This window comes from Chlamydomonas reinhardtii, chromosome 7, assembly GCF_000002595.2.
Source record: "Chlamydomonas reinhardtii strain CC-503 cw92 mt+ chromosome 7, whole genome shotgun sequence".
Taxonomy (NCBI): Eukaryota; Viridiplantae; Chlorophyta; class Chlorophyceae; order Chlamydomonadales; family Chlamydomonadaceae; genus Chlamydomonas; species Chlamydomonas reinhardtii.
This window is the reverse complement of record NC_057010.1, coordinates 3983395-3996038: the sequence shown is the minus strand read 5'-3', so window position 1 is coordinate 3996038 and position 12644 is coordinate 3983395. Positions and strand designations below refer to the sequence as shown.

The 12644-nt window shown below is 58.4% G+C and overlaps 2 protein-coding genes across 3 annotated transcripts; one reads left to right on the top strand and one right to left on the bottom strand.

Moving 5' to 3' along the window:
* Positions 1-1029: 1029 nt before the first annotated feature.
* CHLRE_07g339850v5 (uncharacterized protein) lies at positions 1030-8421 on the bottom strand. Of its 2 annotated transcripts, XM_001692339.2 has the most exons (18): positions 8042-8421; positions 7855-7908; positions 7533-7649; positions 7176-7342; positions 5984-6057; positions 5708-5862; positions 5260-5559; positions 4476-5091; positions 4274-4364; positions 4088-4118; positions 3816-3938; positions 3612-3713; positions 3354-3514; positions 3161-3245; positions 2986-3010; positions 2777-2844; positions 2588-2638; positions 1030-2470 (listed from the first exon to the last, which is right to left on the bottom strand). In XM_001692339.2, exons 2-18 carry the CDS (start codon positions 7903-7905, stop codon positions 2357-2359), a joined length of 2331 nt encoding a protein of 776 aa, XP_001692391.2. In that variant the 5' UTR covers positions 7906-7908; positions 8042-8421; the 3' UTR covers positions 1030-2356. The 2 variants fall into 2 exon arrangements, with proteins under 2 accessions (XP_001692391.2, XP_042922902.1); XM_043064333.1 differs by lacking the exons at positions 1030-2470; positions 2588-2638; positions 2777-2844; ... (9 more) ...; positions 5708-5862; positions 5984-6057 and having other exon boundaries at positions 7057-7342.
* CHLRE_07g339876v5 (uncharacterized protein) lies at positions 6412-7017 on the top strand. The gene is made up of 2 exons (XM_043064334.1): positions 6412-6670; positions 6750-7017. Exons 1-2 carry the CDS (start codon positions 6492-6494, stop codon positions 6865-6867), a joined length of 297 nt encoding a protein of 98 aa, XP_042922901.1. The 5' UTR covers positions 6412-6491; the 3' UTR covers positions 6868-7017.
* Positions 8422-12644: the final 4223 nt, after the last annotated feature.

Sequence of the window (12644 nt, the reverse complement as noted above, 5' to 3'; positions counted from 1 at the left end):
CATTTGCAGTATGTGTGCGATGCGGGTGTGTCGGGGGTGGGGGCTGCCCTGGCGGCGGGGGCCTTCGTGTGCACCTTGGCCCGCTTGTGGTCGCTGAAATGGGAGAATCATCATAAGGAAGCACTGTGGCGTGTGGCCGCCAACGCTTGCTGGGCGTTTCCACGGCATGCTAGCGAGCGGGCGCGAGGCGTTACTGTTGACCCGTGTTGGGCGTGTGGGGTGGACATGCAGGATGGGGACCGGCGTCACTGGTTTTGGGACTGCACTGTTGCGCTGTCACTGCGGGAAAGTATGGGGATGGCTATGGGTTTCCTGCCGGAGGAGGCTCTAAGTGCCTTCTCTCGTGAGGAGTTGTGGTTAGTGCGCCCGCCTGCGGGGCTTGCGCCACCTGTGTGGGATGTGGTGTGTCTCGCTGCTATGTCTGCCCTGGACTTTGGTCGGCAGCGTGTGGTTATGGCCGGGTTGGCGGCGCGAGCGAAGCTGCCGTCGGCCCGGGTGCTGAGCATTGGACTTGCCGTCGTAGCTGACTTCTGGGGTCGTCTCCAGACGTTTGTGACTTTGGGTATCAGGCCAAAGGGTTGGGACGCTGTGCCGTTTGCGCATCCCTTCATGTCTCGGGCTGTTGGTGACGGCATGGTTTTGCGCTTGCCGTATGACGCTGATTCCCCGCCCCCCTCGCCGTGAGAGGTTGTGCGTGGTTGGTGGCTCTGTGTGTGGGCAGGATGCACGTGTGGGCGACCGTTCTAGTACCTGGACGCTTGCGCCCTGGTTAGTGCGTGCGCTGTGCGTGTGTCCTGCGGCCTAGACGTTTCCCGGCACTCCTGTGCCTAGGCTTGTGGCGTTGAGGCACAGCGGTGGGGCTAAGGCGGGTTGAGGCTTGGCTAGGACTCACTGTGCGCGGAGTCACACGGACTTTGCCCGCGGGAGGGTTTGCAGCAAAGTCGGGGTTGGGCCCTGATAGCATGTGATGGCTCGGCGTCTTCGGGAGCTGGGACTGTCCCCTCTGTAACATCCGCATCCATTACTAATAGAGTTTCTACCTTGGTCGAAACTCTAGTCAGACATCGGCCGCTCTCGGGGCTCAGCCCCAAACATGGCACACAGGCCGCTGTGCAGGCGTGCAGCCTTGTGCGGGTGCCTGCAGGTACCGTACTGCGCACCACTGTACACACCGTGCCCTCACGCCAAATACAGTAAGTTTGGTCTTACTCAACCGAGCGTACGGGTTAGCGTCAAGCTTACGCTCCCCATATTCCTCCAATCCTCCCTATACCCGTTGCGCGACTTTCATTGCTCTCCACCTTAATCTTACGCCTTGCCTTATTACCCCCATCCCAGAAATAACAGTACGGTTCAGCGCAGTTGCAATGTTCGTCGTGTTTTGGGGCCCTCAATCCGTCCGCACACGTGCCGTCCGCACCACCCCCACGATTCTTCTTGTGGATGCCACCCCGCTGTCCTTCACCCAAAGGTTATGCAGTGCGGTACGCTCGCCAATCTAGTATTTATTCCTCCAGGTGGCTGTACAAAAGCCATAGGCGTATGCACGGCGTGATCACCAGCACCGGAGGCATGCACTCCGCCTTCAAGTCTACGAATATTAAGCAAATAAAGATGGCCCACCGTACCCACGTTGTTGTGAAAACGCATGCAAGGCCAGGCCCTATACGCCTCCCCACACACTTGAAGTGTGTTTTGTTAGCAATTCACGGGAAGTAGTTCTGTCACGTTGTTGTGACCACACGCATGTCAATAACCAGCAGGCAGTAGTTTGACTTCGAACAACATTTCAAGCACGCGTTCCCCAACGCGTGCGCACAGTACTGAAAGGCAACGCCATGCGTATATGACGGCCAGATTCAACGAAGAAACCAGGGGTCCAGGGCCCCTAACCCCTGGCTTCTCATTCCTTCGACAAGCAGACGTGCCGCAGGCCAGGGGTGCACCCGGCTTCTCCATTGTAAGTCATGCTACATTGCACTCCGAATAACACCCTCAAGTGGTGCAAAAAGATGTAGCCATCTCCGGAAAGCAGTGCTCACTCAAAGTTCCGGTTGACCAGAGGCTGCTTTGTCACCGCACATTGCGAGGTTGCCAAGCAAAGATCCAAGTTGGATCTTCGAGTGAATTCACACGAATTTGTCACGCCATGCATGCGAGCTCTACTTGCAAATCAACAAAAGTAGCATGCCCAGGGAGCGCGCGCGTGTGTGCGTGCGCGAGCGGTTTGCTATCATTCATGCACGCACATGTGCCTCAATACTGATAAGCTTTACAAGTCCCCGACGGCGCTGCCAGCGCCACAAAACCACCCCTCCTCGCACGTGGCCACTGCGGCACCTGGCCCAGTAAATTGTCACGCAGCACCGAGGTTATCTAGCAGGCGCTGCAGCGTGCTGACAATGGTGACCGCGTCCGGCCGGTCTTGCGGACGACGCTGCATGCAGTGCAACGTGATCCTCCGGTACTCCTATGGATGGGAAGGCGAATGAAGGCAGGAGCGGGTCAGCGGCTAGCGTAGTGGGCTTGCAAAACTTCTGATTGATGCCGCTACATCGCTGTGTTACCGTAATTGCGGCTCGCTCACCTCGGGGCAGCCCGGCGGGAAGGACGGGAAGTTGCTACAGTATCGGGGGCCCTGCGGGTGCGTGTTAAAAGCAAGGTGTCAGATCTGACCTTATTCAACGAGCGCACTTAGACGGGCCGTGCATTCGTCAGGCCCTAGCGCTCGGAGGAGACGTCACCAAGCCCGCAGGCATGACACACGTGTACACACCTCCTGGGTCCGTATTCCCGCACGCCGGCCATGGTACAGCTCCCACAAGATGACGCCCAGAGAAAACACTGCGGGGCGCAGGTATGGCGAACCGTACAGCGTGTCAGAAACCAAAAGCCTGGATGGATGGTCGCGGTCACGTGCCCTCAAGTGAGTTTGGTGGTTTGCCCTGGCATGCGGCTATGTTTACCCTGCTGCTGCGTGCTCACCGTCCGCGGGCGGTCCCACATGGCCCTGTTAATGCATGAAAGCGGCATGGGCTGGTAAGTAGCAAGTAAAGACGGCAAAGCGGTGCCGTTGGCACCAGTCTTAAGCAAGCAGGACAATGCCATGGGTGTGGAGTTGCAGGCATCCACGCTATGCGCAGTGGGCTTCTTAACGCACCTTGCAGGCCACCTCAGGACAGATGTAGAACATGGTACCCATGACGATATTGCTCAGATGCGTGCGGTCGTGAGGCAGCAGCACACTGCGTCCCATCAAAGAAACCCCCGCATAAGTATTAAGTGTTGTGGGGGCTCGGCGAGTGCACCAGCAGTAGGTAACCAATGTCCCAGCAGCGGCTGCCCTCACGCACCTGAGGCCGAAGTCTCCGACCTTGACCCCGTATCCAGACGGCTGCGCGGGGTCCTGCTTCAGCAGCACGTTGTTGGGGTTGAGGTCGCCGTGCACGATGCGCTTGGAGTGCAGATGCGCCAGGGCGCGGGCGATGCCCAGGGCCAGGGGCACCACCGCCGCCTGCACGCGGATGAGAAGAGTAGGCAGATAGACACGTCGGCTAATGCAGTCGGGGCAAAAGCCTGTTGAACCCAGCACAGTCTCGCCCGCCACGCACCAGGTTGACGACGCCGGGCGAGAGCCACAGCGCGCGGTGTCCGTACAGGTTGGCCAGCGGCCCCCCGTCCGCAAACTCCTGGATGATGTACAGACGCCAGTCCTGTGGGCGTGCACATGTGATCATGGCATCATGATGTCGATGAACAGAAGAAGAAATGAAACTCAGCGATGAGCGCGATGACAGCTCGTAAGGAAACCTCACCGTGATGTTGAGGTGTGATGTTTTCTGGCTAGAGCTGGGGTCGTCAGAAGGCGACACCCGGTCAGATGACTTGTCACGGCTGGGCAAAACCCCAATAGGCTGCAGCTCGGTCGCGTAAGTGGCCTGCACGGCGTGAGTGGTAGGGGATCACTGCAGTTTCATTCCAGGCTCAAGCCAATGCCTAAGCCCCAGTACGAACAGCATATGACATGAGCATTGTTACGCCGGGTTAGGGCTCCAAACCACACAGTACAGCGTTTCCCACCACTTACGATGACGTTGGGGTGGCCGATGCTCTGGCATCTGCACAGCGGGATGCATGAAAAGACGGGCACGTGTTCAAGTTGAGGTAACCAGTTGTGACCAGAGCCCGGGTGCGTGCTTTGACACGCCGCAGACATTGATAGGCCACTTATTGCAGACTTCGCACCAGCGCCCATGAAACTCATACCACTCACAGTGCCGCCTCTTTTAGGGCATGCCTGCGGCTCTCCTGGTTGGCTGAGAACACAACCGTCTTGATCGCCACAGGCAAGCCCTGCCACGTGCCTGCGGAAGGCGACGCAAGTGTGGTTACAGAGTGAAGCTACTCGAGACGTGTTGGGCAGCTCCACTGGCAAAGTCCTTAAGGCCCCATCCGTCCGAAGACACCCCACGCACCCTTGTACACGGTGCCGAACGAGCCGTGCCCCAACACGCCCTCGAGCACAATCGCCACGTGGTTCGCGTTGCTCCGGAGCTCCTTCACCATTGCGCCCAGCTCTGCTACAACCTCCTCTGGCGATGAAACGTGGTCAGGCGGGGGCTTCACATTCACCGTGCTACCTTGTAAATCCGTTCCACTGAAGGCAGTAAGCGCTTTGATTGACTGGCCAACAGCTGCAGCCCCAGACATGAAGTAAGGTGCGGCATCCAGCGTGCGCGTGAAAATGGGTTTCATGCGGAGGGCACTCATTCTGGTGTCCTGAGAGGGATCCAGAGAGCTGCTGTGGCCCCCAGTGTACATCTGCGTGTGCCCTTCCTTCCCGCTGGGGTGCTCCTGCTGGCCTGCCTGCGCCAGCCCCTCCTCTCCGTCCTGGCGCCCCTCCAGGCCGGCGGACAGCACAGCAGGCGGCGGCTGCAGGTGAGGCGTAGGCTGCAGGTCGGCGCTGCTGTTGCCGGAGCAGGCGCCTGCCTCCGTGTCGGTAGTGCTGCTTGCGTTGTCCGAAATCCGCTGCCTGCTGCAGGCGGCCGGCTTGGTGAGAGGAGTATGCTGGGACTTGTCTCCAACATCATCCTGCGGGCGGGCACGACAAGCCAGCAAACGTGCTGCTGCATGGTTTCAAGGTCACATGCCGAGGTGCCAGGGACCAGGACAACAGGCGGCGAGCGGTGATAGCACGCACGTGAGATACACACGCGACCGTAATGCGAGTAAGTTTGAGTACATGTCCCCTCGCCTCACCGCCTCAAGATGTGCCGCCTCTGACCATTGCGGCAGGCCGTGCTCCCCCTCCACCCCTAGGAACACGTCGCCGTCGCCGCTGCGTCTCAAGCCGCCTGCAAGCACTCCCAGCCGCCCGCCGCCAGAGCCCGTCTTCTCCCGTGGGTCGCCCGCCTCCAAGTCTGCTGCTTTGTCCGCGGCGGCTTTGACGCGCTGCCGCTGCTCGAGCTCCCGCCGCCTGTTGCGGCGCGCCCACCAGATGGACCCCACCAGAGCCGCCAGGAGCACGGAGCCCACCGGCACCACCACAGCAACCACGATCTGGGTCGGGCGGAGATGCAACGACACAAGCATAGGCCAGAGCAGCTGAATGGGGAATAGCAGAGTGCTAGGCGCCCAAGACTGTATCAGATACCCATACGTGCCAGGCAGTTCACGATGCGCAACCCAAGCCACATCACGCACTCACCGTGGCCGTGTTGTCCTCACCGCCACTGCCGCTGTCCGCAGCCGCCTGCTTTGCTGCCTCCTTCCGGGCCTTTTCCAACTCAATATCATTGAGCAAAAGGGCCACACATTCGCTGCTTGGACGGGTGGCGAGGCAGGTCGCGTTGACAAAGTATTCTGGGGGCAAACAAGCAGCGGTTCAGTGCGCATAGCGGTAAACCACAGCGGAGGGCGCATTACATACCTATGCAGAAACACGACATGTGTGTGCTGGCGGGGCTCGTCATGATTCACCCACCGTTAATGAAGTAACTGGGGCCGTGTATCCACACGTCGTAGCCACCGAAGAAAAGGCCTTGGGATGCCATCGAGCTGCGTGCGCCAACAGTTCAAACGTAGAAGGGACGGGTGGTTTGTACAGTTTGTAAAATTCTTTTGCGGTGAGTGCATCTGCCGCATATAGTACGTGTGGGCCTAGACGTGGCCAGGATTCACCAGCGGTTGCGTGCGTGGTGCAAGCCACAGCAAGCCATGTGGATGGGCCGCAGGCGAGCTAGGGAGTGCTGGACCTTGGATGCAAGGCTGGGTTGCCTTAAGGGCGAGTATATCGCAGTCGGTTCCCCTGTTCTACGGCATCGGTTACGGTACACTATAAACATTAATGATCCCGAGCCACCACCGCCGCCATTGCTACAGTGCCCTCCACGGGTGCGACATGCCCCCAAAGTATTAGGGCTCAGTATTTGGCTCCTCTGGCGCCCACGAACACAATACCCTGACAGCCCAAGGCCGCAGCAGTGCTAGCCATGCCTCCAGTCACGTATGACAAGCAGCTGGTGGCCCAGGCCGTGAAGGCGTTTCTTCCCCCATGCCCAATGGCAGCGCAGGCCGCCAACCCGCGCTGCAACATCCCTGTGGGCGGCGGCGGGCCGTTTGAGCCCGTCCGCAACTCCTTTAAGAAGGCGCTGAAGGTGCGTGCTCGCTCGCTCGGTGGATCTCGCTCGGTGGGCCAGTGTGGGCCGCGCCGTTGGTGTTGCCCTTCATCTTGGCCTTGGTCTCGGCAGAGCGCTTCTTGCTCAAGATCTCGGCAGCCAAGAAGGCGCGCACGCCAAGACGGGCGGCAAGAAGCGCTCCGCCAAGACCAAGGTCAAGATCTCGGCGGCTAAGAAGCGTCGCGTTTGACAGTGTGATCCGATGTTTGTTAGTGTGCTTGGGCTTTGTGTAGAATGTGAATGCGGGGTGGCGGGAGGAATAAGTGACTTTAAGTTTAAGGGACTCCTGGTCATGTCCAGGTGGAGCGGTAGCGCACTTGCATCTTCGAGCATTTCGATGGTGTGGTGTACATGATGGTGATGGATGGCGGCATGCAGATAAACGCTTCCGTTACAGATACTCTCAAATGACACCGTCAGGGGACTGCCCAACATGACCTGTGACCTGTGAACCCGCTGAGGGACTCCCTATAATACAGTACGCAGGCCCATACCCACGTGTCAGGCGCCACGGAGCCCGCGTAGTCAACCAGCAGAGTAGCGCGGTCCAACACACGCGGCTCCGGCTCGCTGGTGAGAAGTGTGACGTTGTTCACAAGCAATACGGTCTGGTTTCCCGGGAAGGCCGCGGGCCGTATGAGAGACTCAGCATTCCGAATTGCATCCTGCGAATGCAAGCAACGCACAGCAGCTTGAGTGGAGGCTAGAACACAAAGCATATGCGTGGCCGTATGCAGCGCGTATGCACAAAGCACACCGCAGCAGGCTAACGTGCGTGCGGGTATAGCTTTGACTGGCCATGAGCCTGTATGAGCGGCGGCGTAGGAGCCCCCATCTGCTGACTGGTGAGCTCACCTCGTAGGGAAGCCCAATCAGCCGCCTTATTAAGCACTTGTCGTAGACTATCCGGGCACCCGGGGAAAGCCGATAAGCCCGCACCCCAGGTCCCAGCGTCGCATGGTCGTAAAACACCTACAACGTATGAAAGCGCTAGGTAGGTTACACATTGCGAAGTTCACATTACGGCACGCGGAACTCGATGACTGCGGTCTGCAATGCGGTCCCCTGTGCATTAGCTGACGTGCAAGTGCGGGCCGCCACTGCGCCCGATCCCGGGGCCGCCGGGCAGCTGGCCAGGCACTCACGCAGGTCTCCCCTGCACGCTTCAACCACTCACGCCGATGCCGATCCAAGTCATGAAGTAGCCTGGCCCAATGGAAAACAGCATAACCTGCCGTGGTGGAGAGCCAGATCCGCATGCGGTTAATCAGAGGAAACCCACAGGTAGGCCAACGAGCTGCATGCGACTGGTGCGAACTGCACGCCTCACCCTCCGAACCTAGGCCTGTGGCCGCAGACCTCACCGCTGTGCCAATGTTTATGACTGGGTATCGATTCTGCGCCATATCTCGGGCTCGAATCGTCACATTTCGAGTGATGCTTATCGTTGGCCCCCACACGGCCGTGTCGTTGATGCTAATTGTTACTGTATCGATTAACACTTCTGATATAGAAGCATCGGCCAATGCGTCACGAAACTCCAGTGCTGTCCGTGTGACTCGGGTGCCAGGCGAATCGTCGCTCCATAGCTGCTCGTCGGCAGCCGCAGCCAACACACATGCCACCACAAAGCTATATACACAAGATAACGCAGACAATGTGGCTCGCCGCATCCGTGCGTCAGGTCTGCTTAAGCGTCAAACGACTGTCTCTTGTCTGCGACCGTCCTCACGTTGCATGTATGATAGAATGCTTATGATGAGTTCCTGTGACAGGGCTATGTCAAAGTCATCCAGACGTCATCACCGCACGGGGGTGCGAAAGCGTGGCGCGTTTCAGATTCGCTGGTACGGCCTACGGCCTACGAACTGGCAATCGACGAGTACGGACCGTCACGTTCACGTCCTAATTGTAAGAGCTGCTGCACGCTCGTTACGTTACTTTGCCAGACTTCAAGTTACTCGTGGTCTGCTACGGCGTGCTGGCCCATCTGCCGTGTTCTCCGATCTTGGCGGCTTCGGGGCAAACTTCTGCGCTGCTGACTGCCTACTCTCGTGCCGCCTGCAAGCCCACTCCGCCTTCCGCTCTGGCCTAAGTACGCATTAGTTCCGCAACACTCGTCAATAAGATGAGTAAACGGAAGACACGACCACTGGGTTTAGGGCCTTGACGGGCTTTGGGTAGGTAGAAAGCTCAGATTCTTACCCCATGCGCCCCCCATGCGCCCCCCAAGCAGAACTGGGGGCCAGACGCAGCATAAGGTGGGCTGGGTCGTGGGGATTCCCGTGGATTGAACCTCGCGTGCGACTGAAGTCTCAGAACAGGACCGCCCATGATACAGCGTGATGGCGCTCGTCAAGAGGAGTTGATCCGCACCACATTGTATTACAATGGAGGGATTTAACCCCTAAACAACAAGGTTTTGTCTGTGCCGGACGTCCTCTCGAGGGGACTTCGGGGCATGGGCCATGGGGTCTGGCACTTTGTTTCCTAACCCCCTGATGGCATTACCCTTCTCCAATACGCATTTATTGACTAGTGTTGTGGAACTAATGCGTACGTAGACCAGAGCGGAAGGCGGAGTGGGCTTGCAGGCGGCACGAGAGTAGGCAGTCAGTTGCGCAAGTTGCGAATTCACATGTTACCTCGTAACCAACGGTAAACGCTGTGGACGGTCGCGCCCATGGCTGGCTGACGGAAGGTGGCTGCTGTATTGGGATCAGGGGTGCGGGGTGGCCAACTCGCCCCATGTGATCGGCAACGGTCGGCAACCGCCCCCAATTCCCAGTTGCGACCAGGCCCCGGCCCGATTTCTTTGCATAGACCTATAAGGAGTACCCCATAGAAGACCCCTGGCGCGCCGGGCGACTATATGACGGTGGTCGAAAACATGCTTGCCGACGCAAATTGGAACCTCGGCTTGGAGGCAGGGAGAGCTGCACAATAGCAGCCTATGGACCTGTTATGTACTGGAGGTCTGAAGCAGCTTTGTTCCAGGACTTCGGGGGCCTACTACAAGCAGGGAGGGGCTTCCATGCGACCGGCGAGGTGCAATTTCAAGCCGGAGTTCAAAAGCAAGACTGCGCAATAGCAGCCGCCGACGCCGCTTTGATACTTGACATGTAACAACCAATGTGGGCGCATAAAACAAGTGGGGCCGGTTCAGGACGGCCTTGCCGGACGTCGCCAACTTCGCGCCCCCCTGTGCAGGCTGTGTTAAGCCGCTGGGCACTTTGCCCCTCGTACTCCCCGCGACCGGCACTAAGCCATCCCCGCCCACCCGGCTGATGCGCCTGGAGCTTGCTGGTTACATGATGGATTCACAGTGCAGGCTTGCTAAACTGAGCACCCAAACACATGTGCCAAACCAGGTCCCTTGCTAGCGCACCCACGCGCACCTAGGCACCCCTGCCACTCCATGCTCCTCGCCCTTTTCACTCGTTGCAGGCGGATGAAATGCTCCATGCGCCCTTTGCATGCATCCACGCATACCGTACATACACATATAGCTCTAACACACTTCCCATGCATCGGCATTGCTTGCCCTGTGACCTCTCCATCCCCTCCAGCGCCTCCCCCACCTCGAACGTGACATACCCTTAACCCACCTCGAACGTGGCATACCACTCCTCAGACCATATCGTACGTCATTTGCACTAGGTTACTACTGCAATTAAAAAGGGGTACTTATTCGTGGTGTATCCCGCGTCACACAATCAAATGCACGTTGTTTTTGTACTTCACTTTCATTGCTCAGTATGAAAGCAGCCATCATGAATGCATGAAATATACTGTAACTCAGCCCCTGGCCACTCATCTTTGCGGAAGTTTTGCGCCGATGGGGAGGGGGGGTGTTGGGGGGAGGGGCACTCCCTCCCCCCGCACGGGATGCAAGTGTCGTATGGTAGTGAAGGCACCAGCACATAAGGACGGGCGGTGTTCCCACGCCAAGGGGAGGGGGTTTCGGGGGGGGGGGCGGGGGCGCTCGCAGGAGGGTGCTGGCGCGCGAACGGACGGGCGGCGAAGACGCCAGGCGCGCGCGTCAGTCACGTTCGTGCGGGGCGAGTAGACAATGGCAAGCACACCAGCTATATAGAGGGCATCCAATTGTAGTATGACGAATGCCAAACCGCAAAGATTGAGCGATTAAGGAGTCTGTCTCACTTCTGTCAGTCAACCAGTCAGCAGGGAGCACTGTGCGCACATAATATGTTCTACAGATAGATACTTATTCAAAACATCCCATGATCTCAGTGATGCCCAGAGAGTCGCGTCCGCGGGCAAGCTTGCTGGTGGTGCATTTGGCTCGCTCGCTGCGCTTCAGGGGAACCGTCCGCGCGTAGAGAATACAGATCACTCCGATCTACTCAAAATATACTATGCATCGCGCATAGGCCCCTTGGGAAGGTTGCACAATGGGGGGCCAACCGGTCCCGCGCTTCGCATCCCTTCAGCCGATCTTGGCGCTTGCAAAAAAGTAAAGGTGCTGGGCGAGCTGGCTATTCTTCAACATAAGAGTCAACGCGTTTCGTTCACCCACCCCACAAAGTGCATCTGCTTTGACCAGCGTTTTCTCACAGCAAACGCTCTTAATAATTAATGGCGCGCCGCTGGGTGGGGCGTCAGGGCGCAAATAGTCAGTTACACTTGGTCGCAGCCTTGAAAGCGGGCTGGGGCGCACGCCAGACCCCCAAAAAACACCAGGAGGCACACTTTGGAACAGCATGTGTAGATGAGTCGCTAAATACGTGTGCATTTGGGAGACATATGCTCATGGGCGCTTGCGCTTGTCAGCCGGCTTCGCCGGAGACATGGCCTGAAGGCGCTTGGGCTGAAAGCGCACACGCTTAGGTTGGGTGCGCAGCTGCTCGGGCTCCGGCTCCGACGCCACCGCCATACGCGCATCACCAGGTCCGTCAACATCCATGGGCTGGGTGTTGGTGTCCTGTCCGCCTGTTCCACCCCGGCCCCGGCCCTGTCCACGGCCCCGCCCTCGGCCACTGTCCATGCTGGCCGCCGGCGCGTCCTTGTCAGCAGCGGGCTGTGCGCGGCCCCTGCCCCTGCCCCTGCCGCGGCCCCGCCCGCCCGCACGTAAGAACAGCAATCGCCGGTTCCATTGCAGTAGTCGGGGCGCATGCCGCCCGTGGAAAGGGTGGCGAAAGGTCCTTCGACTTGACGTACGTGCCGCATAGAACGCACCAGCCCTTCTCGACGCCCATTGCAGCGAACGCCTGCATGCACAACAGAGAACCCAATTCATACACCTCAGATAACAGCAAGTAATGGTTAGGAATGTGGGTCGATGACATGCAATCGGCACGCCACCACCAGACCGGGCGTTGTTAACCACAGGGAACTAGCCCTATGTTGACCATATGCTCATATGATAACAAAACACAATGTGGGCACGGCTGTATGCATGCGTTTGCCCGGGGCCAGTGCATCCCGATGCTGCGAGCTGACATGGCTGGCGTGCCGTAGGTGCGCTCGGCCCTCCATCCAGTCAATCGGCATCCTGAGTATACTAGAAATAGCGGAACGAGCCAAGGCAAACAATTTATGCCGTGCAAGGAATGTTGCATGACGCCCCGAGTTCGAAACTGCATTGGTTAAACTGCAGTGCGCTGCAGGTGCCATGATCCCTGGTGTTGATGCATGTGGTGCTGGTAGCGGGTACCAAAAGCTGGCCCCTCTGCACCCGGACCCCCGGTTCAAACTGCGAGCTAAAATCCTGGACGCGCGGGCAACGCTTTGCAGATTTCGTCCGTGACCACCTCGTTGATATGGTATAGGTAATAGCGGAAAGGCTTGATACAGGTATAAGAAGCAGCAGAGCGTTAAAATGTGAACCAACCAAAGCCAGCGACGCCTCAGATGATATGCCCGATGCGCTAGGCTAAATATAGGAGCAAAGGATAGCCCATATCATTCATCGGAACAAGACTAAGGGCGGTGCCGGCGACCCTA